The 27148-nt window shown below is 43.2% G+C and overlaps 2 protein-coding genes across 3 annotated transcripts in view; one reads left to right on the forward strand and one right to left on the reverse strand.

The window, feature by feature from the left end:
- The first annotated feature begins 10 nt into the window (after positions 1–10).
- On the forward strand, positions 11–16206 carry ASPA (aspartoacylase). The gene is made up of 6 exons (XM_044921807.1): positions 11–17; positions 631–866; positions 2854–2947; positions 6487–6594; positions 10315–10424; positions 15980–16206. The coding sequence occupies exons 1-6, from the start codon at positions 11–13 to the stop codon at positions 16175–16177; spliced, it is 753 nt and encodes a 250-aa protein (XP_044777742.1). The 3' UTR covers positions 16178–16206.
- Positions 16207–23647: 7441 nt separating this feature from the next.
- The window catches only part of TRPV3 (transient receptor potential cation channel subfamily V member 3), a 32597-nt gene continuing 29096 nt past the window's right edge, over positions 23648–27148 (reverse strand). Inside the window, exons 15-18 of one of the 2 annotated variants that reach the window (XM_021703905.1) lie at positions 26672–26946; positions 25500–25612; positions 24271–24350; positions 23648–23984 (exon numbers count right to left, since the gene is read on the reverse strand). In XM_021703905.1, coding sequence (XP_021559580.1) covers positions 23890–23984; positions 24271–24350; positions 25500–25612; positions 26672–26946 — 563 coding nt within the window. In that variant the 3' untranslated portion in view covers positions 23648–23889. Of the gene's footprint in view, positions 23988–24270; positions 24351–25499; positions 25613–26671; positions 26947–27148 lie in introns of both variants that reach the window. The other variant, XM_021703904.1, reaches the window with a different exon arrangement.

Raw genomic sequence — 27148 nt, forward strand, 5'->3', positions numbered from 1 at the left:
AATTGTCATCATGTACAGTAAGAAAAAAAATGTATCCTAAAGAGTAAGGGGAGATAGAGACTCATATGAGAATTCAATTAAAAAAAAAAAACTTATCTGAAAAAAAAAAACAACATATGCAAATACATGCAAAATTTTGTATTTTCTTCAGAGTTTACAGACTTTGTAAAGCTTGCCCTGGACCACTAGTTGTTCCCTGATCTCAATTAGAATCCCTAATTAGATAACATGATCACCTAAGTTTGACTATTTTTGTGCACTAGAAAATTGGCTAGAGGACAAAAAAAATTTATGTGTGTGTTTGATGGTCTAGCCCCATAAAATAGCCCAGTGTACATAACTTTTAAAAAACTATTGATTAAATTAATGAATAAATTTTGCTCAACATTGAAGTCAAATGGTAAATTCTGTTTGAAATGTCCTTTCTGGGATCAGCCACATAAATGAACTATGGTTTCTGAGCATACCAATGCACCATTACATAAAATCAAATGGAGAAAAAAAAAAGGAATTTTTTATTTATGAAGTTTTCAAATAAGTTTCCTCTTCCCTTACAGATTTTTCATATTAAAGATTTGGCAACTCGTTCCTTATACACTGTGTTCTTATTATACATTTATGTTATCTTAGCCACAGATGTTGTTAATCTTTTTCTTTCTGCTAATAACAGCAAAACCATGTCAAAGGATTTGCCATATGAAGTGAGAAGGGCTCAAGAAATAAATCATTTATTTGGCCCAAAAGACAATGAAGATTCCTATGACGTTATTTTTGACCTTCACAACACTACTTCTAACATGGGATGCACTCTTATTCTTGAAGATTCCAGGAACGACTTTTTAATTCAGATGTTTCATTATATTAAGGTAATGTCAATGTTATTAATTTATAAGTTAGCCTAGTTCCTGTACTTTTAAGTCAATTATAGGTGTAAGACAACCAGAAAAGGGTCAGGAGATGAGGGAGTGTCCAAGAGAGATGAGGGAGTGGGAAGGGCACCAGAATAGAGGCAGTGTTGACAGGCAGGAAAAAAGGTGAGGAAATGAGTAAAATAATAAAGACAGTGAATAGTGAAATAAGTCAATCACAGAAAGACATGTATCATATGTCCTCACTAATAAGAGGAATTCTTAATCTCGGGAAATAAACTGAGGGTTGCTGGAGTGGTGGGGGGTGGCTGGATGAGAGACATTGGGGAGGGTATGTGCTATGGTGAGCACTGTGAATTGTGTAAGGCTGTTGAATCACAGACCTGTACCTCTGAAACAAATAATACATTATATGTTTAAAAAAAAAAAAGAAGAAGAAGAAGAAGATAGTAGGAAGGGAGAATTGAAGGAGGGGAATCAGAGGGGGAGACAAACCATGAGAGACTATGGACTCTGAGAAACAAACTGAGGGTTCTAGAGGGGAGGGGGTGGGGGGATGGATTAGCCTGGTGGTGGGTATTAAAGAGGGCACGTACTGCCTGGAGCACTGGGTGTTATATGCAGACAATGAATCGTGGAACACTACATCAAAAACTAATGATGTAATGTATGGTGATTAACATAACATAATAAAATTAAAAAAATAAAGACAGTGAATAAAATAATGAGACAGTTGTGGATACTTGTGTCTATAAAATTATAAATCTTTTATCCAGACAGCCACCAAACCATAGGCTATTTGGTAAATTTAAAATGGTGTGGTTGAAGTAGCTCAATTCTAGTTTTAGGAAGCTTAAGAAATAGTCATTTAATGTTGACTAAAGGCCAGTGATGGAAGGAGTGGCTCTTTTTAGTTCTGCCCTTGTCTGCATTTGATTCAGATACCCCAACACACATCTGTTCTTCCAGTACTTGATAAAACTAATCATTTTAAGGCTAAGAAATTTACAGGATGAAAAATTCAGCAATCCAGTGCCTATAGCTAGAGAAACAGTTGCTAGAAAGTAACAACCAAGCAAAACCACAAATAATAAACTATATGTTTATTTCTGTGTAATAGATGCTCTTCCTTCCAGAGGGATAGTATGATCTAGTGAAAAGAGTTTGACCCATGTAGCCAGGAGAACCTAGGTTTATAATCCTTGCTTTCTCACTCACTAACCTTGGACAAGATAGCCCACTCCCAAAACCGTGCTTCCCTTGTTGTATGAAATTGGCATAAGAGCAACACTTACCCATATGGCTGTTAGAAGCCTTAAATGAGATAAAGTATTTAAAGCATTTAGCCTCATACCTAGCATTTGGTAAAGAATAATTGTTATTTTTGTTTCCCTTGAGTTTTTGGTAATAACTAGATAGTAGTTCTGGTGGGAGATCATAATGCAGCAATTTTTTTGTTGCTCATTGAAGGGAGAGCCAAATGCTCTGTTTGCCAGGCATAGAAGCAGCATGACTGACACTGTCATCAAAACCTGGAGGCATATCTTGAATTCTCATTCAGATAAGTGGAGGTGGGGGAAGTCACCTAATGTCTGCACAGACCTGGACTGTAGGGGTGGAAACAGAATTCTTTATGTGACCAATCCGAAGCTAAATAGTAACTGTAACCAGTGGTGAAAACAAAAATATCCAAATCCATCCAGAAGGAAAAATTATTTCATGTTCTTTGATCATGGTCTTCAAGAATTGTTTGATGTACCTTCTACCCAGAAAGCTATGCAGAATTCAATTTTATATGTAATTCATTGGTGTGTTTTCAAAGCTATAATAATAACACTGAATCTTGGAGTATTTCATAAAGCTGTCTTTCTAATCTTAGCTGATGTAGTAGAACATATTGAAGGCATTATTGACCCTCTAGTAGCAAAGAGAAAAAAGCATATGGTCTTTACATAATAAAAAAGATGTTTTAAATTCTTTTCAGACTTCTTTGGCTCCATTGCCCTGCTATGTTTATCTTATTGAACATCCTTCCCTCAAATATGCAACCACTCGTTCTATAGCCAAGTATCCTGTTGGTAAGTCAAATTTCCATTGTCACAACTGCACAAAATATGTCCTAGGTGAAACTCTGAGAAAATTATTTTTTGAAGAATATTTATAGCTACCTTGCTTATCATTATGGCTTATAACTGTCAATTAATAAGCAAACTAACTCCAGACAGGCTCTAATTATATCAAATTTCCTCAATTTCATTGAGCAGCTTTCTGCATTCCAGGAGAGAAACAGTGAGCTGAGGGAACTTGAATCTTTTATAATGAGCAGTAAACATGCCTACCTTTTGTGCCTAGAAAGAGATCATCTCCATCTTCCAAGACTGTTGACTATACAAACATTCTTGAAAAATAATCTGGAACTAAGGCAGTCAGTGTCTTGCTGGCAAGACATGCAGAAACACAAAAGACCCATGAAAAATCTTCTCTCAACATTCCTCTTAGCACTTGCTTTGCATTCATGTCTCCCATAAATAGTTTGCTATCCATTCACTTATTTGCCCTGAATGTTACTAGGCTATGAATTCATCTTTACCTTCTAGCAACTTCCAATATGGAGGCTTGCACACTCAGACAGTCTCTTTTTTCTATATTCCACTGTCTTCCTGAGTGACCTACTAACATAATTGTTTGCAGATATACTATAATCATTAAAATTGCTGTCATAACTTAAAATCCTTTTTTGTTAGATCTCAGATGGTTTTAACCAAGAGCAATTTATTTTTTTTTAAGATTTTATTTATTTATTTGACAGAGAGAGAGACACAGGGAGAGAGGGAACACAAGCAGGGAAGTGGGAGAGGGAGAAGGAGAAGCAGGCTTTCAGCCAAGCAGGGATCCCGATGCGGGGCTCAATCCCAGGACCCTGAGATCATGACCTGAGCCTCCCAGGACCCTGAGTTCATGACCTGAGCTGAAGGCAGATGCTTAACGACTGAGCCACCCAGGCACCCCTAACCAAGAGCAATCTAATTTAAAAACAAGTTGCCAAACAATGTAAGCAAATTTAAAGTTATCTTGGTTTTTCAGTTGTTGATAATTTGGTGCAAAATCAGGGATCTCTTGGGCCAGGCTAAATATCCAAGTGTAGGTAATTATTTGAAACACACCAAATGCTTAACAATAAAGGATAGAGATCCCATTTCTCTGGGACACCAAATAAATAAAAAGATTTCCACACTTTGAAAAAGCAATCTTGGTCTATGATGTTTATGGGACAATGCTGCTCTTAGCTAGAATTAATATCTACCAATATGTTTGGCCCTAAAAAAATAGAGCCAAATCTTTCAAACATTTCAATATGAGAGAGTATTAAGATCATCATAAATAATTAGAAATATTATATGTTCTCCTTGCAGCTTTGCTCTTTGGAATATTTTTATACCATCCACTCATTGAGGGAAAAAACACTTAAGATCAGAGAGAAACTATCTCCAACTCAACATTTTATTTTATTTTTTAAGAAGATTTTATTTATTTATTTGGAGGGGGAGAGAGAGCACGAGCAAGGGGAGGGGCAAAAGGAGAGGGAAAAGCAGACTCCCCGCACACGGAAGAGAAACTAGACAGAATTTTCTACTAACTGTCTCAGATTGACCATGGCCTCACTTTAGACTCAGAAGATTTAATTTTATGACCATTACTTCTTCAGCTCCACTTAGGACTATGCCATGGCCATTTTCTACAAATTTAAACATTCTTCTCTGACACAGGATCTTGTGTCAAGGTTAATTGCTGGTTTAGAAAATAAGGCCACCCTATTACCTTCCACTCACAATCAGAATGGAAAAAACCCTGGGTGCCTGGGTGGCTCAGTTGGTTAATTGGCTGCCTTCGGCTCAGGTCATGATCCTGGGGTCCTGGGATCGAGTCCCGCATCGGGCTCCCTGCTCCGCGGGGAGCCTGCTTCTCCCTCTCCCTCTGCCTGCCTCTCTGTCTACTTGCGCTCTCTATCTCTTTTTTTTTTTTTTTAAAGAAAGAAAGGAAAAAACCCTTCAATAACTGACTCTTCTGGGTCAAACACCCACTCCTAGCCATCATAGCTGCTCTCCACATAGGACTGCCCACACCCCACCTTCCATCTGCCCCCAAAACAAGAATATGTAGAATATTTTTTTGGCTGCAAGAAGCTCAAATGGCTTAAACAATAGGATAAATTTATTATTTTACATTAACAGCTCAACAGCATAATGAGGGGCCAGGTTCTTCTTATCTTTCTAGTGTACCATCTTTAGCATTTTTTTAGCAGTCCCATGGCTGCAAGATGTCCACTGTAATTTTAAGCATCATATGCCAACCAGACAATAGCTAGTGGGTGAAAGAAAATTCTTAGGAACTCCCCCGCAGACCTTCTGTTATAACCACTTGGTCAGAACTGGGCCACGTATCCATTCTTAAATCAATCACTAGGGTAACGGGAGTACTCTGATGACTTTTATTATTCCACATTTACACCTGAGCCAGAGAAAAGTTCCCTTACCTGGAAGATTGTATACCCAACCAAAATCAGGACTCTGTTAGCAAGGAGGACGGTGGAATGGCTTTTGGATAGGCAGCCAACAATGTCTTCCACAACACCCATGTAAACATGTTTCACACGTCTGTACAAATCATTTATACACAAGATGCTTACCTCAGCCACACGTATTATACCACATACTTAAATATATGTCCAAACGTGTGTACAAGAAAGCTAAACAAAAGAAATAAAAAATGTAGATTAAATACAGAAGGATTTTGTAAATCAAGAAATAAGAGAAGTGGGTGAAAATAGAATGGACGAAAAAGAATGTATATGAATGCATATAAATTGGCTGGAAGAGAATAGATGGTATTATACTTGGTAAATGGTTTAAAAGTGGAGGAGGTAAGGATTGGAGGGATAACTGTATGGGATACTGGAACAGGGGGGAAGTGACTAGATATTTGGTTTAGAGAGTATTTTGTAGGTGTGAGGGTGGATTGGCACTGGTGTGAAAAGAAATAAATACAAATTTATTCTAAAGAAAATGAAAACTATCGCACTATCATGTCAGGATGGGTTGTTACGTTAAGGGCAAGAATGTTGCTCTAGGGTCACATATATTGTCATGTTGACTTAACCGCCATGGCTCTAGATTTCTGTGACTTAAATGGATGACTTTCTTCCTGTCAAAACTAAATATTAGGTCTATGACAGTTTCTCTTTGTGGCCACCTATTATTTTGTCAATATAAATTTTTCTACTCCATTTACTATATTATGATATTTAAATACTTCGACAATATTGAAGGAAATTTAAAGAAAAATGACCCCAAGATTTTACTACTCTAATACCACTCTTTGATATTTTCCATGTTTTCTCCCAGTCTTGATTCATTATGCTTATAACATGTACATGCAAATGTTCTGCTTTTATTTTTTGCCTAACATTGTCTCAAATATTTTCCATGATGCTACATGGTCTACCCTTTAAATTATTTTAATGGTGGTATTATAGATCTTTATACATTAAAATGTTCAATTTTATAATATATTATAATACTTGTTTTATAAATGTGACGATTTCCCCTTTTGTACCGAGGTATAGAAGTTGGTCCCCAGCCTCAAGGGGTTCTGAGAGCTGATATTTTGGATCAAATGAGAAAAATGATTAAACACGCTCTTGATTTTATACAGAATTTCAATGAAGGTAAGTAGGAGGTAGGAATTGTTTCCTTGTTAGTGTGTGTGTGTGTGTGTGTGTGTGTGTGTGTTTGTAGATAAATCAGAAAAGGGAGCTGAAATGAGCACACATAGTGACTTAACCACTAAGCACTGAAATAGCAATTGTCAAATTTGCCATGTTCATGATAGTAGATGCTTTTTAAAAATGTTATTCACTTCAGCCATTCACTCTACTATCTGCTCATTTATTTGGTAACCTAAAACTGCAGCAAAAAAAAGTCTATTAAATATTAAAATTACTAAAAAATAAATGTATTTTTTCTTTCAAAAGAATATGTTATTTATTTTTTAATTTAAGTTCTATTAGCCAACATATAGTACATCATTAGTTTTTTTATGTAATGTTCAGTGATTCATTAGTTGCATATAACACCCAGAGCTCATCACATCACGTGCCCTCCTTAATGCCCAACACCCAGTTACCCCATCCCCCCTCCTCCCTCCCTTCTGCAACCCTAGGTTTGCTTCCCGGGGGGAGTCAGGGGTCTCCCATGGTTTGTCTCCCTCTCTGATTTCCTTTAAAATTTAAAAATAAGGTATAATTAAAATCAAAGAGACCTGAAACTAATATAACACTGTATATTAACTATCCTGGAATTAAAATTTTAAAAACTTAATAAAATTTTTAAAACTTTAAAAAATTCCTAGAAGAAAGAGAGAGAAAAAAAATCCTATTTAAATAACTATTCCAGAAGGCTGAATTGAAATTGTTGTGGAGTGGGTCATTATAGTGACAAGGCTGGAGAATAATAGTTCAGTGTCATGGGCATTTAATAATTCCTTAAATTATCAGATTGTGCACCCTACTGAAATCACAGGTATTTCTTTTGTGCTTGGGAATCCTTTGACTCCAAAGTCATAAAGACTGAAAATCAGCTTTTTATCACCTTTGTCTGAGGACAGGGTCTATAGCATTGAATGGACCTGGGGTTGGGAAGGTCACCACTAATTCACAAGAAACCCTTCAAATAATAAGTGTGGGACTACAATACATTAAGAAATGATGTACCCAAGTAGAAGGCCACAAACCTGAGTGGAGAAACATGATTTCCAAATCAGAGTCCATAGAATCCTACCCCAGGGGTAGAGATCTCCTAGCTGCCCAGTAGCTCCAGGACAGTTCTAGGACAGTAGCTCCAGAGCAGTTCTGCTTTATTGCTCTTCCATGTAACATTTCACTTAAGCAAAGGATTCTGCAATTCAAAAATGTTAAACCGCTATTAATTTTGACTTTCTAGTTTGGTGGATTTCTAACTAACATGGAAAGAGCACCATTATCCAAAGAATGCTGACAAAGAGATAACCACCTAGAGAAAAATCTCTAGAAATGTGCAGAAGAGCCCTATCCTTGACTCTGTGTTACTCAAAATTATTAGTAATTTGGATAAAGATATATGTGACATGCTTATATGTAAATGAAAGGTGGCAGGAAGCTTGCAGGAAAATATTCGGGGTCAGAGGGTGGATCCAAAAAGTCCTGACTATCTTTAACAATTGTCTGAAGCAAATGTTTTAAGTTAAATACATTTCAGGTACAAAGTTTGTTTTATGTTTTAAAAAAAAAAACAGGATAAGGGAGGTGACGGTCTCTCTTCGGTATTAAATAAACACCACTCGGGGAATTGTGAATAAATTCTGAGTCTGTATTTCAGGAGGAGCATCTATGAGGTAGAGATTAGCCAAGGAGAAAAGTGAGAATGCTAAAATGTTTGAAAACCAAAATAAGAATAATCCCTAAGACACACATAGAACTTCGGTTTACAAAGTACCTTAACATGTAACCTCATGATTGTGACCATGTATGAGTAGTGAATAAGAATATTTAGACTGGCAAAAGAAGACTTTATATTAGAGTTTTAGAAGTGTTATATTGGAAAGCAATTAGACATGTTTTCTGTGACTCTGAGGGCAGAATAGCATCAGTGGGATAAAGTTACCTACAGACATAAATTTCTAATTAGCAATGCTGACCACCGATGGAATGGACCACTCTTTGTGAGGCTGTCGGAGCCAGAGTAAGATGACCACTTGGCTGGAAAGAGAATACTCAAGCACTGAGGAAGTTGGGTGCTTGAGACTCCTTCAAACTCTGACATTCGAAGTAGCAAAACATGCTCCTTTATATTCTACCACTTTTTCCTTTCCTCTCAGTGGACCTTCTGCTTTAAAGAGATGACACCGGGGCACCTGGGTGGCTCAGACGGTTGAGCGTCTGCCTTCGGCTCAGGTCATGATCCCAGGGTCCTGGGATCGAGTCCCGCATCGGGCTCCCTGCTCAGCGGGGAGCCTGCTTCTCCCTCTGCTTCTCTCTCTCTGTCTCTCATGAATAAATAAATAAAATCTTTAAAAAAAAAAAAAAACAACTAAAGAGATGACACCTGATGTTTCCATCTTCACCTAGAAGATGGGGTACATTTGTAAAAATGTAAAATGGCCACAGATTCTTCCCTTCCCTGCATCCATGTTTTTACAATGTGATGTTTGAGATCCTTCTATCAAGAAATGGTCTATTTCCCTACCTCCTGAATCTGGCTTGGCCACGTTATGTGTTTTGTGCCACAGAAGAAATTTGAAAAGGACTTGCAGTCTGGGGCTTGCTCTCTTGCTCCCCTTAGGACCCCTGTACTGCCAGTACGTGGATCAGCCTAGCCTAGCCTGCTGAATAATGGGAGGTTATGAGGCAGAGAACTCAGACACCCTAGCTCCAGCCGACAGCCTGTCAAATGCCAGACATGAGAGTAAGACCATCTTAGATCACCCAGCCCCCAGCTGACCTGCCATCTCACCACAAATGCATGAGCAAGCCAGTCAGAAATCAGCAAGCCAGCCTAAACCAGATGAACTGCCCGAACAACCCACAGAATCATGAGCTAAATTGAAGTCCTTATATGACACCACTGGGTTCTGGGGTAGTGTGTTCAGCAGCAAAAGCTAACTGATACAGAAGTGATCACAGGATATCCACATTCCAACCCTAGCTGCACTTCCTGCTCTAAAGACAAAAGAAGATTTTCCCTTGAGTCGCAACCATAGTAAACCGTGGGCCCTATGTTGGATGAAAGTTCATCCTGTTTACTCAGAGCTGCCTGGTTACATGTAAAATACTTTCCCAAGTTTCTGGGCATTGGGCTGTTTAATGATGCCGCATCTTTGGAAGTAGGACCCCACTGTTGGCAGGCTGCCTGCGTCCCTAGGTCTCACAATACTTCGTTAAGAGAAGGGGCACAATGCTGAAGACACCTAACCTGCTGGAAGTCCTCCTGAGGTTGTGCGATCATAGAATGTCAGAGCTGGAAGGGCCCTCCAAGGTAAGGTAATTCAAAATCTTCATTTGACAGGTGAAGAAATTGAGCCTCAAGAAGTTAAGCATCTTGCTCAAGATTACAGGCTAGATGAAAGCCTGGGTATCCTGGGTATCCTATCCTAGCCTCTTTGTCTCCTACACTGGCTTCTCAAGTTCTGTTTTCTGCTTCTATCCATCAGTGCATTTGTGGACAATGTACCAATAGGAGTAGTTTGAGAACTTCTTTTGGTCAAATGTTGTTTATGAATATCCTTAACTAAGATGGTATGTTCTTGTAACTGTCTTCATTTTTTGGTTGGCTGTTCTTCCCTTAAAGTGTCAACTTCCTTTTTTTCAAGAGTTATTTTTAGTCACTAAATATGCATATTGTTTTCACCATAGGAGAAGAATTTCCTCCCTGTGCTATTGAAGTCTATAAAATAATGGAGAAAGTTGATTATCCCAGGAATGAAAATGGAGATATTGCTGCTATTATCCACCCTAATCTGCAGGTAACATTTGCTGTTTCTTTAAAATATTCAAAACAATGTGGAACATAAGCAATAGCACGGAGGACCATAGGAGAAGGGAGGGAAATCTGAAGGGGGAGAAATCAGGAAGGGAGATGAACCATGAGAGACTCTGGACCCCGGGAAATGAACTGAGGGTCTCAGAGGGGAGGGGTAACCGGATGATGGGTACTGAGGAGGGCATGTGTTGTGATGAGCACTGGGCGTTATACGTAACTAATGAATCACCGAACACTACATCATCAAAAACTAATGACATACTATACAATGGCTAACTGAACATAATAAAAAAAAATATTCAAAATGATGATGCCCCACCTTCAAATAGAACTTTACAGTTTATAAACCATTTTACACACATTAGCTCATTTGTGTTCCCCAAAACACTGCAGTGTAGGTAGGGTATTCAAACCTTCATTCAGTAAGTATTTGTTGAGTAGATCCCATGCTGGCTTTGGGGATACAGTGAACACTGTCTATACTTTTGCGGTATTTACAGGGCAGCTGTACTAAATTCTAAACTGCATTTTAGAAATCAAGATAGCCAGGCGCGCCTGGGTGGCTCAGTCCTTAAGCGTCTGCCTTCAGCTCCGGTCATGATCCCGGGGTTCTGGGATCGAGCCCCGCATCGGGCTCCCTGCTCCACGGGAAGTCTTCTTCTCCCTCTACCCCTCCCCACTGTTGGTGATCTCTCTCTCTCTCACTCAAATAAATAAATAAAATCTAAAAAAAGAAAGAGTGGGGGCGCCTGGGTGGTTCAGTCGCTGGGCGTCTGCCTTCGGCTCAGGTCATGATCCTGGGGTCCTGGGTTTGAGCCCTGCATCGGGCTCCCTGCTCAGCAGGGAGTCTGCTTCTCCCTCACCCTCTGCCCCTCCCCCGTTCATGCTCTCTCTGTCTCTCTCTCAAAAATAATAAATAAATCGGGGCCCCTGGGTGGCTCAGTCGTTAAGCGTCTTCCTTCGGCTTGGATCATGATCCCAGGGTCTTGGGATGGAGCCCCACATTGGGCTCTCTGCTCGGTGGGAAGCCTGCTTCTCCCTCTCCCACTCCCCCTGCTTGTGTTCGCTCTCTCGCTGTGTCTCTCTCTGTCAGATAAATAAAATCTTAAAAAAAAAAAAAAAAAGAAATCAAGACAGCCAGATGCTATAACAGAATAATGAAGTAAGGAGGAAGAGGTCAGGCAAGGCCTCTCTGGGAAGGTGAAATTCCTGCCCAAGTGTAATGGGGCAGGAATTATTGTATCTATTTTAACATAAGAAAACTAGGTTCACACCGGCTCGTGTGTCAGTGATACGTAATAGCGTTGTACTGTGACAGATGGCAGCTACATCAGGGTGAGCACAGTATAAGGTATAAACTATGTTGTACACCTGAAACTAGTGTAACATCGTGTGTCAACTACATTCAAAAAAATTTCTTAAAAAAAAAAGAAAACAGAGGCTCAGAAGTTCGATCTTTCCCATAGTCCTATAGCTATCAGTGGCAGATCCAGAACTAATGTTCTTTGCCGTTGACCACATTGCTGCCACCTCCCTGTGATCAGCACTGAATAAGTTAAGAGCAAAACTCTCAGAACCTCTTTCTTTGCAATGTCTCCTATCACCATTCCTAACTCTCCTCAGAACCCTGGTATCTGTTCCTCGTCTGGTTTGATCAGTTACGGCATAGTTAAAAAAGGCTCTTGGGAGAGTTTAAATCTGGGAAAGGCAACGGTAGAAAAAAGGAGGAGCAAAGATTCCAAAAAGCTAAAACATCCATTCCCACTGTGAGTACCCTACTCACCCTCAGACATCAGAGATGGAAGAGACCTGGTGGATTATCTAATCCTGGGCTTTCAGCTCCAGCTACACATTGCCTAGAGAGCCTTTGAAGAATGAGATTCCAGGATCCCACTCAGATAATCTGATCTTATTGGCCTGGGTAATCAAGGTGGAGGGCCACTGATCCAGTTCAGACTCCTATTTAATGACCCTAATAATAGTCATCCAGACTTACAACTTTAAAAAGTAGCCTGCCCCAAAATGCAGACAAGCGGGACATATGGTGCTTGGTGCCTTCGTGGGATCCAGAAGGTGGAACCAGCAGAAGAAGCCTTAGGCAGTGATTTATTTATTTATTTTTATTTTTTAAAAAGATAAGCCTTTATTTTTTTGTAATCTTTTTTGAGATACAATTGACATATAACATTGGTTTCAGGTGTGCAACGTAATAATTTGATATTTGTGTACGTCATGAAATGATCACCACAATAAGTTTAGTTAACATCCATCACCATACATAGTTACAATTTTTTCTTCTGATAGAAACCTTTAAGATCTATTCTCTCAGGGCGCCTGGGTGGCTCAGTTGGTTAAGCGACTGCCTTCGGCTCAGGTCATGATCCTGGAGTCCCGGGATCGAGTCCCGCATCGGGCTCCCTGCTCGGCAGGGAGTCTGCTTCTCCCTCTGACCCTCCCCCCTCTCATGTGCTCTCTCTCTCATTCTCTCTGTCTCAAATAAATAAATAAAATCTTTAAAAAAAAAATCTATTCTCTCAGCAACTTTCCAAATATATTATACAGTATTATTAACCGTAATCATCATGCTGTACAATACATTCCCATAACTTATTTTATTTATTTTCTTTTATTTTATTATGTTAGTCCCCATACAGTACATCATTAGTTTTTGATGTAGTGATCCAGGATTCATCGTTTGCATATAACACCCAGTGCTCCGTTCAGTACGTGCCCTCCTCAGTACCCACCACCAGGCTAACCCATCCCCCCACCCCTCTCCCCTCTAGAACCCTCAGTCTGTTTCTCGGAGCCCATAGTCTTTCATGGTCCGTCTCCCCCCCCTGTTCCCCCCCCCCTTCCTTTTTCCCTTCTTAGGCAGTGATTTAAAGGAAAGAAAGATAAAGATTGAAGGAGAGAGAGGAAGTCCTACAGGTAACAAAAATTGCAAGTGCAGAAACAGAGGTCAAGATGTTGATGTCCTACTGGCTACAACACAGGATTTTTTTAAGATTTGTATTCCTTGGGGATCCTTGAAGAGTACAAAAATCATCCTGGGGAGGCCAAGAAGTGAGGCAGAGATCAGTAACAAACAGGGTTAGTGGTAGGTCTTGAAAGGAAGGATAGTATTGATCTGATGGCTCAGTATTCTGCAAGGAACAAGTGATTCATTAGTTATTGCAATAAATATATTTGAATGACTACTAAGCCTATTCTGGGCCCTGATATTCAAGATAGACAAAGTCCCTCATGGAGCTTCCATGCTAATCAAGGAAGGAATAAGTAAATAATACATAAACCAGATCATTTCAAATTGTAATGAGTACTGTAAAAGAAATAAACAGAGGGCGCCTGGGTGGCTCAGTCGGTCAAGCGACTGCCTTCGGCTCAGGTCATGATCCTGGAGTCCCGGGATCGAGTCCCGCATCGGGCTCCCTGCTCGGCAGGGAGTCTGCTTCTCCCTCTGACCCTCCCCCTCTCATGCTCTCTCTATCTCATTCTCTCTCTCAAATAAATAAATAAAATATTAAAAAAAAAAAAAAAGAAATAAACAGAATAATGGAGGCTAACAGAGGGTTCCTGTTAGATGGAGCGGTCTGAAAGAACCATCTCTGAGATGTTAGCTTTGGAGCTGGACCCTGGACCATGAGAAGTCAACCACACAGAAAACAAGTCCAGAGGCCCTGGGGCTGCAACAAACTTGGAGTGTTTGAGGAACAGCAAGACCAGTGTCAATGGAGAGTAGGGAGAGAACAGAGAGGACAGTAGACCCTGGAGCTAGAGACACAGTCCAGGTTTTATTCTAAGAGTGATGGTTCTTAATCCGGGATGTTCACTGGAGTGATCTAGAGGATGTACCCCCAAATGCCTGGAACCTATTACAAAAGCACCAACACAGTGTTTCTCAAACTTAGGCCACAGGGGGGGGGCGCCTGGGTGGCTCAGTCATTAAGCGTCTGCCTTTGGCTCAGGTCATGATCCTAGGGTCCTGGGATCGAGCCCCGCATCAGGCTCCCTGCTCCGCAGGAAGCCTGCTTCTCCCTCTCCCGCTCCCCCTGCTTGCGTTCCCTCTCTCGCTGTGTCTCTCTCTCTCTGTCAAATAAATAAATAAAATCTTAAAAAAAAAAACCCAACTTAGGCCACAGGAGAATCACGTGAGGAGCTTTTAAAAGATCTTGACTCCCAGGTCCCTTACCAAGAGATTTAATTCATCAAGGTGGACACAGGCAATCAGTTAGGTCTCCAGGTGATGTCCATGTGGCTCAGGTTTGGGTAGCCCTGCTCGATCCCGGCATCTCTGCAGGCGCGGCAAAGAAGCTGCGTCCCTTGTTCCAGAGGCACATCTCGGGCTGAAAATCTCCGCTCCAGAGGAGTAGCTATCAACAAACCGTCCTACAGAATCACCTGGGGCTTTGAAAAACAGAACCAACAGTGAGCTGTAAACAGGGAAGTGAGGGAAGTGTGTGCTGGAATCATGCACCTTCGTTCCATAGTCTGTGCTTACCTGACTCTATGCCAAGCATATCCGAACTCAGAGAACTATGCCTAAAAATGAAAAAATTTTACTGTATGTAAATTTTGAAACAAATGTTTGAAAATTAATAGTGCCTGAGCCCACCCTTGAGGTTCTGATTTCATGTATCTGTGGTGGTGCAGTCAGCCCCTCTACTCCTCTATACTTTTTAAACATCCCAGGTGATTATAATGTGCAGTCATGGTTGAGCAAATCGCCACAATGCAGTGCTTCCCAAACTTTAATGTTGTGCATGTGAATCTCTGGGGATTTGTTAACGTTAAGATTTCGATTTAGCAAGTTTGCAGGGGTAATGAAATTGTGCTTTTCTAATAAACTCCCAGGTGCTGCTGGGAAATGTTAGAAATGCAGAATCGTGGGCCCTGCTCCAGACTCATAGAATCCAAATCTGCATTTTAACAAAATGCATACACTTACCTGCAAACATGTCAAAGTTTGGGAAGAACTGGTTTAGGGTTCCTGTGGTGTGACAGCACTGGGGTTTGAGGGCTCAGAGGTCCAGATCCCTGATGTGGGACATTTCAGATAACTCACTTGTTACCAGGGAGTACACTCACCTTATCTTAGACTTGCCCCAGCCCACCCCCTCCTTCTCTGCCTGAGTCCCATCCGAATAGAATCCCTTTGCAGGCAGGTACAGTGGTACTCACTTTCACATCCGCAGTGGTATAACAGGTTGAACATACACTTAGGGAGATACGCATTTAGTTTTGCCCTTTCATACTCTAAACCTCCTTGTCAACATTCAAGACAAACTTGGTATTGAGGCAAACTCTAATTACATGTATCAGTTATAAAAATTAAATGGGGAACTCTTAAAACTGCTGCCCAAAGTAATGGCTCGGCCTCCGTTTAGTGAGATCACTCATGTGTGATGAGTATCTCTCAGGTATCTCCTTTTTTATACAATGCTATAATTTATTAGTCATTAGAGCCTGGCTTAAAACTTTAAAAGCAGGGGGAAAAAAACCAAATGTAACTTACATATTTTAATTGTTTCCTGAGAGGATCAAGACTGGAAACCGCTGCACCCTGGGGATCCTGTGTTTTTAACTCTTGATGGACAGATTATTCCACTGGGCGGAGACGGTACTGTGTACCCGGTGTTTGTAAATGAGGCCGCGTATTATGAAAAGAGAGAAGCTTTCGCAAAGACAACCAAACTAACACTCAACGCAGAAAGTATTCGCTCCTCTTTACATTAGGAATCCCTTCTAGCTCGCCGGTTGTACAGTACCTCTACTAGTTTGTAAGCTCCTGAAGGGCAGGATCGTGCCTTATTCAACTTCACACCTGTAGCCCCTAGTCCAGTGCCTTGCACACAACGGGCATTGAGGCGAATTTTCTGAATGAATGAATAAATTAATGAGTATCTCTAAAATATCATATTGGGTAGGTAGCTTATTCAAAGAGGTGCATTTCTTATTTCTGTAGAGCTCCTTATATATTCTACTTCGATAGTTTAAGATTCTGAATAAAACAGCTTTTAAATTCAAATTTCAAAATTGAAACAGATACTATCTACAAAAATTATTAACTTGAGCATAGAATTAAATGTGTTTTCAAGTAATGCATAAATGCTACTAGAAACTAATGATGCGGACATGCTGTTTTTAAATTTTTCACATTTGAATTAATGATAATATATTAAGTATCCCATCCGTAAACTTTGCCAATAGTTGTGATATCCATAGGAGATTTTTAATTGCTCTTGTGAAGATGAAATGTGAACAAGAAATGAGGGCTGATTATAAAGATGACATTAAGGGGCGCCTGGGTGGCTCAGTTGGTTAAGTGACTGCCTTCAGCTCAGGTCCTGATCCTGGAGTCCCAGGATCGAGTCCCGCATCGGGCTCCCTGCTCGGCAGGGAGTCTGCTTCTCCCTCGGACCCTCCCCCCTCTCATGTGCTCTCTCTCTCTCATTCTCTCTTTCTCAAATAAATAAATAAAATCTTAAAAAAAAAAGTGACATTAAGAGTAAATCAAGAAACTGAATGGACCTTTGTCCGCAGACAGACAGTAAGCCCCACACAGCAGCAGTGCTCTGACGTGGTCGCTTGTTCTGCGCTGACCTCCAGGAGCAGGGAGCCTCCTCCAGACATCTCACGTGCCCCTTGGGAAGCTGGCGTTCCTTCCCAACTTGGGAAAGTCCGGAAGAGGCATATTCCTTCCAGCTGTCACTTCCCATTTTGAAGGAATGCACTTGCCCTTGCCCCCAGCCAACATGTGAGAAAGTCTTTGGGGCCCTGCAGCGTAAGTAGTAAAGCCAAATAGCAGAGGGCAGTGGACACTAGTGGAAATGTGACCCAAACTCACATCTCTGGTTCACAAATGCATTCTTTCAAGAAAGCGCCCATGACCAAAAGCCCAAATCTCTCCCCTCTCATGATTCTTCTCCTCAAAAGTCTCTCTCTCCCTCCAGTCCCTGCAGGAACCTCCCCTGCCTCCTCTCTTAGGCCCCAGCGGCCAAGCAAAGAGAGTTTTTATCCTGTGATTTGGACCCCAAGGAACCCATGTTTATGGTTTCAAATGTAGGTACCAAAATCATACTAACATTATCTGAAACAAAGATATGTGTAAATATCTCATTCTTCCAGAGCAAACCCCATTAAGCCAATTTCATTTTCATATTCAGTGTTTTATAAAGCACAAGTAAACAGTTTCTAAAATTTTCAGCACCAATATTTTTGTACTTTGCCAAAATGATTTTTATTGGAATAAAGTCTTTTCCTTCTGAATTCTGAAGTAAAAGTGCAATTTATCAATGAGCTTTCATACATAACAAGTTTTACCAATCTTCCTTCTCCCACTGTGGAATTTCCTTCATGTTTTGTGCCTGAGTCCAATTTTTCTGGGTCAGTTTTTTCCAGATGTAAATGTTGGCAAGAATACTTTTACTCTTCCATCAAATTTTCGTTTACCTATAAAATTTACAATGTAAAGTTTTATTTCTTCTGACTCAATATTTACAGAATTCAGAGTTTCTAATTAAATATGATTTTTCTAAAAATCTAGAGCAGGGGCACCTGGGTGGCTCAGTTGGTTAAGCGTCTGCCTTCGGCTCGGGTCATGATCCCAGGGTCCTGGGATCTAGCCCCACATCGGGCTCCCTGCTGGGCAGGGAGCCTGCTTCCCCCTCTCCCTCTGCCTGCTTCTTCCCCTGCTTGTACGCTCTCTCTCTTTGTCAAAAATAAATAAAATCTTAAAAAAAAAAAAATCTAGAGCATATTGCTGTTTGGCTTTAGCCACTTTCAGTTTTACTTTCTTTTGATTATTTCTAACAGTCTACAGACTCGGTTTTTGCATTTGATTAAAATGGGGGTGATCATAATAGTGTCCCTCTCTCGGGATTATTGTGGAGAGTAAGTGGTCTGATGCGGAGGAGCACTTAGCACAGTGCCTAGCACAGAATAACAAATTATTCAAGTTCAAATTCCTAATACAAGAGGCCTTTTATGATTTGCTCCTCCCTCCCCCACAACCTCCCTAGATGCTTTGCCTTTCAGGTCCTCCTGTCCTAGCCCATTTCACATTGTTTTATTCCTCTATGCCGTCACACAGACTGGTCCTTCCACCCACAGTCCTCTCCCTCCTTCCTCTACCCCTCACCCCCATTCAGCCCTCACTCTAACTAATTCCTCCTCTTCCTTCAAAATGCTCAACTCTCGTTTCATCTCAAAGCCTTCTGGGCCTGCCCCTTTGCCCCTCTCTGCTTTCATCCCATCTTGAAGACATTACCGGTATCTTTTTCAGTGTCTGCAACCTAATGAGTGCCGAATACAGTGTATTCTACTAAATGAGTGTGCTTAAACATCCCTTCTCTACTGAAGTGTCTTCATATTCCACCAATGTCTTTGCCTTCTTTCCTTCTTTCCCAGCCACTCCCTGAGTACGCCCATCACTCTCAATTGAAATTCACTTGATTCTACACTCCTCAGATGTTACTGTGTCCCAAAGGATGCCATGGGGGGAAAATACACCCTTCTAAGCCTGCAATCCCATTGCAAAAACAGGGAAATGTTCACATTTAATAATTCCTCTGTTTAAAACCTTTTAGTAGCTTCCTCTAACCTTGATATGAAATCTCAAAACCTCACCACAGCTGAACAAGTCCTATGTGCTCTGGCCTCTCCCTACCTCTCCAGCCTTATTTAATGTCCTCCATCCTCAACTGCATTAAGCTCCCTAGTACCTTGCGGTCTTTGCCCACATTGTTCCCTCTTCTTGAAGCCCTATCCCACCCCCACACCCCCTTTACCTGGATGAGACGTATTCTTAAATGTGACTCAGGCTAGGCTAGACCACTCTGTTATACAAGGTCATTGACGCTACTGACTAGCACTAACTAGTAAACCTCAGAGACCTGGATCCTTGGCCCAGGAAAAAACATTGTGACCTTTATGTGTCATTCCATGTCTCTCCAAGTCTCAATTTCTCCACTTATTAAATGGGGATGTAATACTCATCAAACCTATAAAACTGTTATTAAGATAACCAATGTGATTGGAAAAGCTTTATAAATAGGAAACATACTATCTTAAAGGCTTAAGCTGCAAAATACCTTTTGGAAGGTAACTTTCCGCAATATTGAGAGCCATGAAACTGTTCGTGTCTATTGACCTAGGCATCCCACTCCCAGAATATATCCTATGACAGGTTTTTCTATCAGTCCACGCAGAATGTTCCCGCGGATAGCACATTCCTAGATTATAGGCTGAAGCTTACCTGAGCTCGGATGTAGATTATGTACAATTCCCATTTCTTTGCCACCCAGGAAGACACATCCCAATGAAAGATGTTACTCTAGGAGTTGTTTGGATTAAGTAAATAATCCACCAAATTCAGCAGATCACTTATTAATAAACTGTTTGCGAGTTTTGCAACCCATCAAGACACAGCAGTGTCTTGACATTCAAGTTAAAAACTGCCATCCTTATGAAATAACGCAGGAGAATTTTACAAATGAATATACAGGAGTTGGCCAATAATGATAGTAATATCATTGCCTCCTCGCAAAGGTCCTGTGAACAGAAAGGATTTATACTTTCTGGTCTCTATGTGGGGCCATGGTTTTATAGCCACATCAAATAAGTTGATAGCCAGGAGGACATGGTGGATAGAGCACTGCTTGGGGGTCAAGTGGCCTGAGCTGCTAACCGTTTCTGGCTGTGATTCCTTGGGCATGTCATTTCAGCTCCCTTAGTCCCCCTTTACTCAAACTGGTTCCAGAGTTGTTGAGTGGTTCAAAGAGGATACTGGACATCAGTGCATTGTGAGATGTAAACACCATACAAAGGTGACCTGTCTTGGCATGCTGACTCTGTCCCTGAGCTAGAAATAATAATGTTTCAGGTCCAGAAAGTGGGCTTTCCTTTAGCCTTAGAGTAAGCAACACTCTAGGATTCCTAGTTGGTCCTCATAGTGTCAAACCTAAGACAAGGATAAACCACGATCTTAATAAGGCAAAATAAATATTTATTAGAAATCATAAAAGCATTTCTTCAATGGCACTAAAATGTTCTTACTCTATGACTTCTTAATTAAACCCAGAGTTTCACACACACACAACGCTAAGAACAAGTATGTGAATTAAAATTGACAAGGATCAGGCACATTCCGTGAGAACAAGGTGACAATTCTGTGTTTGGAACCAAGATCACAGTATAAACATGTAAATCAACACAAAACTCAAGTATGGCTTACAGGCCTTTATCCCGGCCTATCGACCTGGGCCCCGCCCAGAGCAAAAGGACACAGTTCAACCAGGCCTTGAGGAAGGAGAGGAACTTCAATAATACTGGGCTCTTTCAGGCAGGAGCCTTCTAAGAGCTTAATTACTTCACAGTACAATCTCGTACACCTTCTGCTACATCCCAGAGAGGAAGGTAAGCACTACTTTTATGCCAGAATATACATCACATGGCGTCTAGAATAATAGCTTCCTCCTGAGGCAGTTTAGCCAAAGGAAAATTCCCAGCCAAAACCATTATCTGAGCACGGGAGATTCCATCCCTGGAAAATGCCTACCCCTTACATTACTGAAATGTAAATCATGAAGTTTTAAGATGTCCTGATATGCCCCTGGATTCCGTGTGGCGTGCTGTGTGTATGTGTGCACGTGTGTGTGCCTGTCATGGGCATCATTGGGACAATGTAGACTGCCAACATGGATCATCTGAGCAAAAAGCCTTAGCCCCCTGGCATAACATAAGTGGCAACCACAAAGGTGGGCCCAAATTCACTAAACAACTGTGCTAAAAAGACAGATGGTGCTGGGAGAAACCTGTGGCCCACGAGTCAGAACACTCCAGCTTCAGCAGTTCTGATGTGACTTTCTGCACGGCTGCATGGCGTTAAGTAAATCCACTTTCCTTTCTGGGCTTTAGTTTCCAGGTATAAAATAAGGGAACTGATCCTTTCAAACCAATGATCTTTGACTCATTGCTTTCCTTCACCTTGGTTAACCTACCCAGGCTCAGATGATCTAGGCTGAAAGCCTTTCAGGGATGAATACGGTACAGAAAATGCCCCTGCCAACAAATTCCATCCAGATCCGCAGAGAACAGCTCTCCAGTTGTGTGAGAAGACCAAGATCTCATTATTGATTTCCACTCGCCTCACCGCCAGCTTCTGTTCAAGTGGGAAACGGCGAGCTGTCCGACTTTATCCATTCGTATCTGAATCAGAACAATTCTGGAATTCCTAGATCAGGGCACCATGGATCCAAATGGTTGCCCTTCAGACCAGGACATCTGCTCTGGATGTATACAAGTAGAGAACTCCAGATACAGGATGCTGAGCTCCAGGCTAAAAGGACCTCAAAGCCCATCTGATCGTGATTCCTTAACAACATCCCTAATAAGTTCTGCTTAAACATCCTCAATATCTGGAGCAGTTGCTAGACTGAATGGAACCAAAATCTTTGTCCTTGAAATTTCCTGTGGCACTGTTTCTGCCCGTCTGGAACACAGGTGCTCCTCCTGCCTTCTTGACAACCCTCCTCCCCCAATCTTCCCTTTCCAGAGAACATGCCTAGGCCCTGCTACCCCTGCTCACACCAGAGCCTGATCTGACCACCACAGCTTAGAGCCTTGGTCGGCTTCAGCTGGGAGTACAGGGGCGGAAGCAAACTGTGCAGGTCTCAGGCTCGTCCTTGACCCACCCCACCCTCTCCCAGCCCTGACCCATCAGGGGCACAAAAGCCAACTGTCCACTCACCCAGGGAAGTTGGCACACAGAGCAGCCCAGAGTGGAGAAACGGGCCCACAGTGGACTGCTTGGCCCGCACTCCTCAGTTTGCCTCAGGTCACATTCACTAGCCAATTGCCAAGTTGTCTAAAGGCCAAATTTGTTATGCCCTTTAAAATTAAAACTCACGGTTAATATCTTTGCAATTCCGCCTCCAAAAATTCCCACGTGAATCCTTTTACCAGATACCTAAGGCAGAGTGGCCTTTATGGTTGTTTAGGTCCCAGTGATCCAGAAGAAGTCTCCCATCCCCACTTCACCTCTTCCCCAGACTGACTCTGTGTAATTTCAGGGGGAGAAAAATCAGAGGATGAGGCTCTAAAAAGAAGCCCTATGTCTTGGCAAACACTCCTTTATCACACTCCTTCTCAGCCTCAAAATTTACAGTTAACAAAAATATTTAATACCAGAGCATTCCGGGTATTTTGTTAAATTCCTCCAATGAGAAGTACTGATGTATAATAGTAACCTCTGAGATTTAAGACCATGTAAACAGAGCAGCTGCTATTTCCGTGTCAGATGAAGCCCTGCTCCCAGCTGGGAGGCACGCATGATGGCAGGGCCAGGACAAGGACAAGAGCCAAGCTCCTCCACCCGGGTCACAGCAGCCCACACAGGCCCTGCCTGGCACGTCTCATGTGGACTTTTGTGTGTGTAAAGAAAAGCTTTTTGTCCCTGCTCTGGCCACCCTGAGGCCAAGTATATAATACTTATATCCAGCCCCAAATCCCCAAATCTGCTTCTCAGCTTTTAAAATCACATACTTCATCTGAAGTAACTTTCATTCAAAACTGAAATGTCTTTTCTCTATGGAAAATAAAAACCCTGTGTTAATTACTCTACTGAAAACATCTCTCAGTTTGAGACAGCTGGAGCCTTGGGGTTCCCAGGCACTCGTACCAAGGGTAGTTTCCTGTTCCCTGAAGGGTCCGGACGGGCATTTCCACAGCTCAGTCCCCTCCGCCCCCAGGACGTCCGACTTAGTTCAGTCCCCTGTTTGTTCTGGGATGGGACCAAGAATCCCTTAAATTCAGGAGGCCCAGTCACAGTAAGGGAGACGGTGGAATGTGTGGGCTGGGGCTGGGGACTGTGGAGGAGATGTTGGCTGGAAGGAAGTTCTGCTCCTCAGGCCTCTGCCCCTTCCCTGCCCCCCACCCCCAGCCAAGCTGCCCTGCAGTTGGTGCCCAGGGGCTGGGCTTCAGGGACTCCCAGGCTCAGGACTGCCGGCCATGGGTTTACACAAACGCTTTGCTGAGTAAAAAAAAATATTCAGGGTGGGGCACCTGGGTGGCTCAGTCGTTAAGCGTCTGCCCTTGGCTCAGGTCATGGTCCCAGGGTCCTGGGATCAAGCCCCGCATCGGGCTCCCTGCTCGGCGGGAAGCCTGCTTCTCCCTCTCCCGCTCCCCCTGCTTGCGTTCCCTCTCTCGCTGTGTCTCTCTCTGTCAAATAAATAAATAAAATCTTTATAAAAAAAAATATTCAGGGTGTTTCCCACTCAAGCAGACGGACAACTGCCTCTCAGTACAGCCCCCCACTCAGCACGAGGGTGCTTTCCACCTCTGGGCATGCAGTGCGAGGCCACATCGCTCCACAAGCCCTCAGCAGGGAGTCCAGGACCCAGCCTGCAGCGTCAGGTGGCCCATGCTCACACCAGCTCTGGATTCTGCTTCTACACCGAAGTTTCTGGAAACTCATCTATTTCATCAAATGCATTGAGGGTGGTTTTGCTGTTGCTCCTGGAAGAATCTTGGATTTTGTTGAGATCTGCTTTAAAAAAAACAGACACCAAAACCACTATTTTAGAAAGGCGGTGCTCCCTAATGGGGGATTCCATGTCTAGCGCACCACCTAATTATTTTCCCCCACCTGATTTTTAAAAGTTATTCCAACTAGGGTTATAAAATGTCACAGCTGAAAGGGACCTGAGAACCCATTTAATTCAACCTCCCATTTTGCAGGTGGGGAAAATCAGGGCCCCGAGACGCAGTCTGCCCACGGTCATGTGGTCAGACAGGCATGGTCCTCATGCTTCCTGACAGCAACACAGTACCTGTCCGTCTCACGGGCCCCGGGTCTTCGTTGAGGAAGGAGACATGCGTTTTCCACTCAGTCCACTTCACCTCATTGATCCTGCAAGTGTGATAATCATTCTCACCACTTCTCAACTGCACCTCATTAAATGCAAACACCTAGCCTGGCATTTAGGGTGTTCTAGACAGCTCCCCTTCCGTCCATGCCAGGGATCTGGGACTCCTGCCTCACATGGTCATGTCAGCAGTGTTGGGGTTTAAAACCTGCACTAGTCCCCATCTTCCCAGACCTCAAAGGATTAGTCCCCTCCCAGTGTGTGGGGCCCAGAAACTCAGAGAGGTGTCAAGGGACATCTTCAGACAGCAACGGCTGGGGCCTTCCTGGTGAGAGGCGGTCCATGGGGAAGGGCCCAGGCTAAGGAGATGTGACAGTGTGAGGATGAAACTTGTAGAAGTTTAGAGGCTTGGGGTTAAACTAGGGTTAAGGTTGCACTAGGAGAAAACAGTTAGGGTTCAGACCCCGATAAGAGTGGGCAGAGTCTAAGGTGCTAGACTGCAACTGGAAGCAATGGTTTGGCTGAAGTTCACGTTCAGGGAACATCTCTAGAATGAGGGTGTGAACATTAGAGATATTTGTTAGGATAAGGGTTATAGAGCTGGAAATGGTGGTTTCCACGGCACGGGAGTCTCAGAGAAGCTGGGCGCGGTGAGGTTATACAGAGGGCAGTCTGTAAGGTCAGGCAGTCAGACGGGGGGAGGATGAAGTAGACTCATCATCAGCAAAGTTGGTCATGGCACGTGCAAGTACTTTTTAAAAACCAAAAAGCTTGATATCTGTCCAAAGTAGCTGTCTCACTCTCCATTCGCCCGTGACAGGCATGCCTCAGGTCCCCTGGTGTCCCATGAACCCATGCAGGCCAGAGAGAAGGACAAGGACTGCCCAGTCGGCGAATCTTTCCTGAACCAGACAGTGGACAGGGAGAGGTCACGGAGGCCGCTGCATGGGGCGGGGGGTGTGGGGGGGTGGGGGACTGTCCCCAGCGGCCTTCTTCCGTCTCCCTTCGGAAGCTGGTGAAGCCTCGTCCCAGGGCTAGTGACCCCGGCGGAGGAAATTCCATGTTCTGAGGAGGCCAGAACCGACTGTGGCTGTGGTTTGGGAAGCAAGCGGCAGCACCGTTTCTCTGTCACTGACTCATCTCTCTTTCGCCCCCCAAAGACCACCACCAAGGGGCCCCTCTCCCTTTGTTACCGCAAACACAGCCGGAAATCTTCCTCTGCTACTTTACACAGCTCTCCCATCCGGAACCTGCTCCTCAGCCATTCTGGTAACATCTTCTCAAACTCCAAAATCGTCCTGGCTCTCTGGGGACATAAATGAGCCTAAGCACATCAATGAGGAGCCGGCCCAGGAACACAGCTCTGTATGAGTGTGCACCCCCCCAACACACACACGCACACACACACGCACACAAGTACATGCACACACCCCCAAACAGCCAGCTCCACTGCACCGGGTGCTTAATGCACAGACCTGAGGGTTCAGCTGATCTACAGAATTCAAAAATGAAAACCACCAAGCTCGAGAAAGGTGTTCAAATTGCTTGAAACACAACATAAACACTGTTTCTGGAAGTGCAGGAGCTTCCTAACTGAAAATGTTAGGATCCTGGGATCCCATGGGGAAGAGAGGGGCGGACATCATGCAATCCCACCTGCATGCCAGGCTTGGAATCCCCTCAGCAGTTTAACTGTCAATAATTTGTCAAATCTCTCCTGAATGTATTCAACAATCCGATGAAGAAGACCCTAATATAATTAGAAACTTCCTTGTGTCAAAGCAAAGCTTTCCTCCCTGTCATTGCCCATATACCTCAATTCTGCCTTCTGGGGTCACAGAAGGAAGCTGTCCCTTCACAAGTAGCTCCGCAGATATCTGACGAAACCCTCACCTTCTTCAACCCTAGTCCCAATACCGTTTCTTGTGAGGCACAGTTTCCAGCCTGGCAACCCACTCTGGACCATCCTGTGGGTTAGTGTCCTTATGCGTAAGGCCCCCAGCGGGGAAGGAATGTTGCAGCCAGGATTGAGGCGTGCAGACTTGTCACCTCCATTGTCCTATGCCCTATCCTCCTCTTAATGCAACTGAAGGTCATGGTTCAACATCCACACCTCACACCAGAGTCTGAGCAGATCATGCCCGTAAGCCTGAGTTCGTCCCACCTGTGCAGCTGCCCAGTCACACTGCCTCGACCCTATACTCAAAGAACCTAGACTAAGACTTCCCCAAACCTGGCCAACCACAGGGAGCTGATGCAGATTCCCAGGCCCCACCCAGGTCCGCTGGGACAGACGGTTGTCAGTACAACGTGCTGAACTGAGTCCCCGTGAAGACCCCCATACCAGGGTCCCTGCCAGGCTCACCTGTAGACGCCAGATGCGCTCACTCTCCTTGGAGACATTCTCCACGGTTTCTCCCATCAGGGCGATGAGCATGTTGAGCAGGAGGACGAAGGTGAGGATGACGTAGGTGATGAGCAGGAACAGAAAGAGGATGGGGTACTTGGAGTTCTGCTGTATGTTCAGGTCGCCCAGGCCGATGGTGAGCTTAAAGAGCTCCAGCACCGCCTCACTGAAGCTGCCATAGGAGCTGCAGTCCTTGTTGTCACTGGGACACTTCTCGATCAACGAGGCCAGGGCTGGGAGGACAGAATAGGGTGTTGTCCTCTGGCGCTCTGCCTGGTTAATTACCCAACAAGCTCACGCATACTTGCACATACACACATGCCCCCCCACCACACACACACTGCAGGCCTACTGCCTCATCCTCTCTGGTCATTTAGATTTCACCTCCAGCCTCAGCCCCTGGGCGCCTCATCAGGCTGGTTCTCTGCCTTGACC

This window comes from Neomonachus schauinslandi, chromosome 15 (genome assembly GCF_002201575.2).
Source record: "Neomonachus schauinslandi chromosome 15, ASM220157v2, whole genome shotgun sequence".
NCBI classification, from domain to species: Eukaryota; Metazoa; Chordata; class Mammalia; order Carnivora; family Phocidae; genus Neomonachus; species Neomonachus schauinslandi.

Coding starts and splice junctions, on each gene's coding strand:
- ASPA (XM_044921807.1), top strand. Junction 867..2,853: donor AGATGTTTCATTATATTAAG/GTAATGTCAATG, acceptor AATTCTTTTCAG/ACTTCTTTGGCTCCATTGCC. Junction 6,595..10,314: donor TATACAGAATTTCAATGAAG/GTAAGTAGGAGG, acceptor TTTTCACCATAG/GAGAAGAATTTCCTCCCTGT.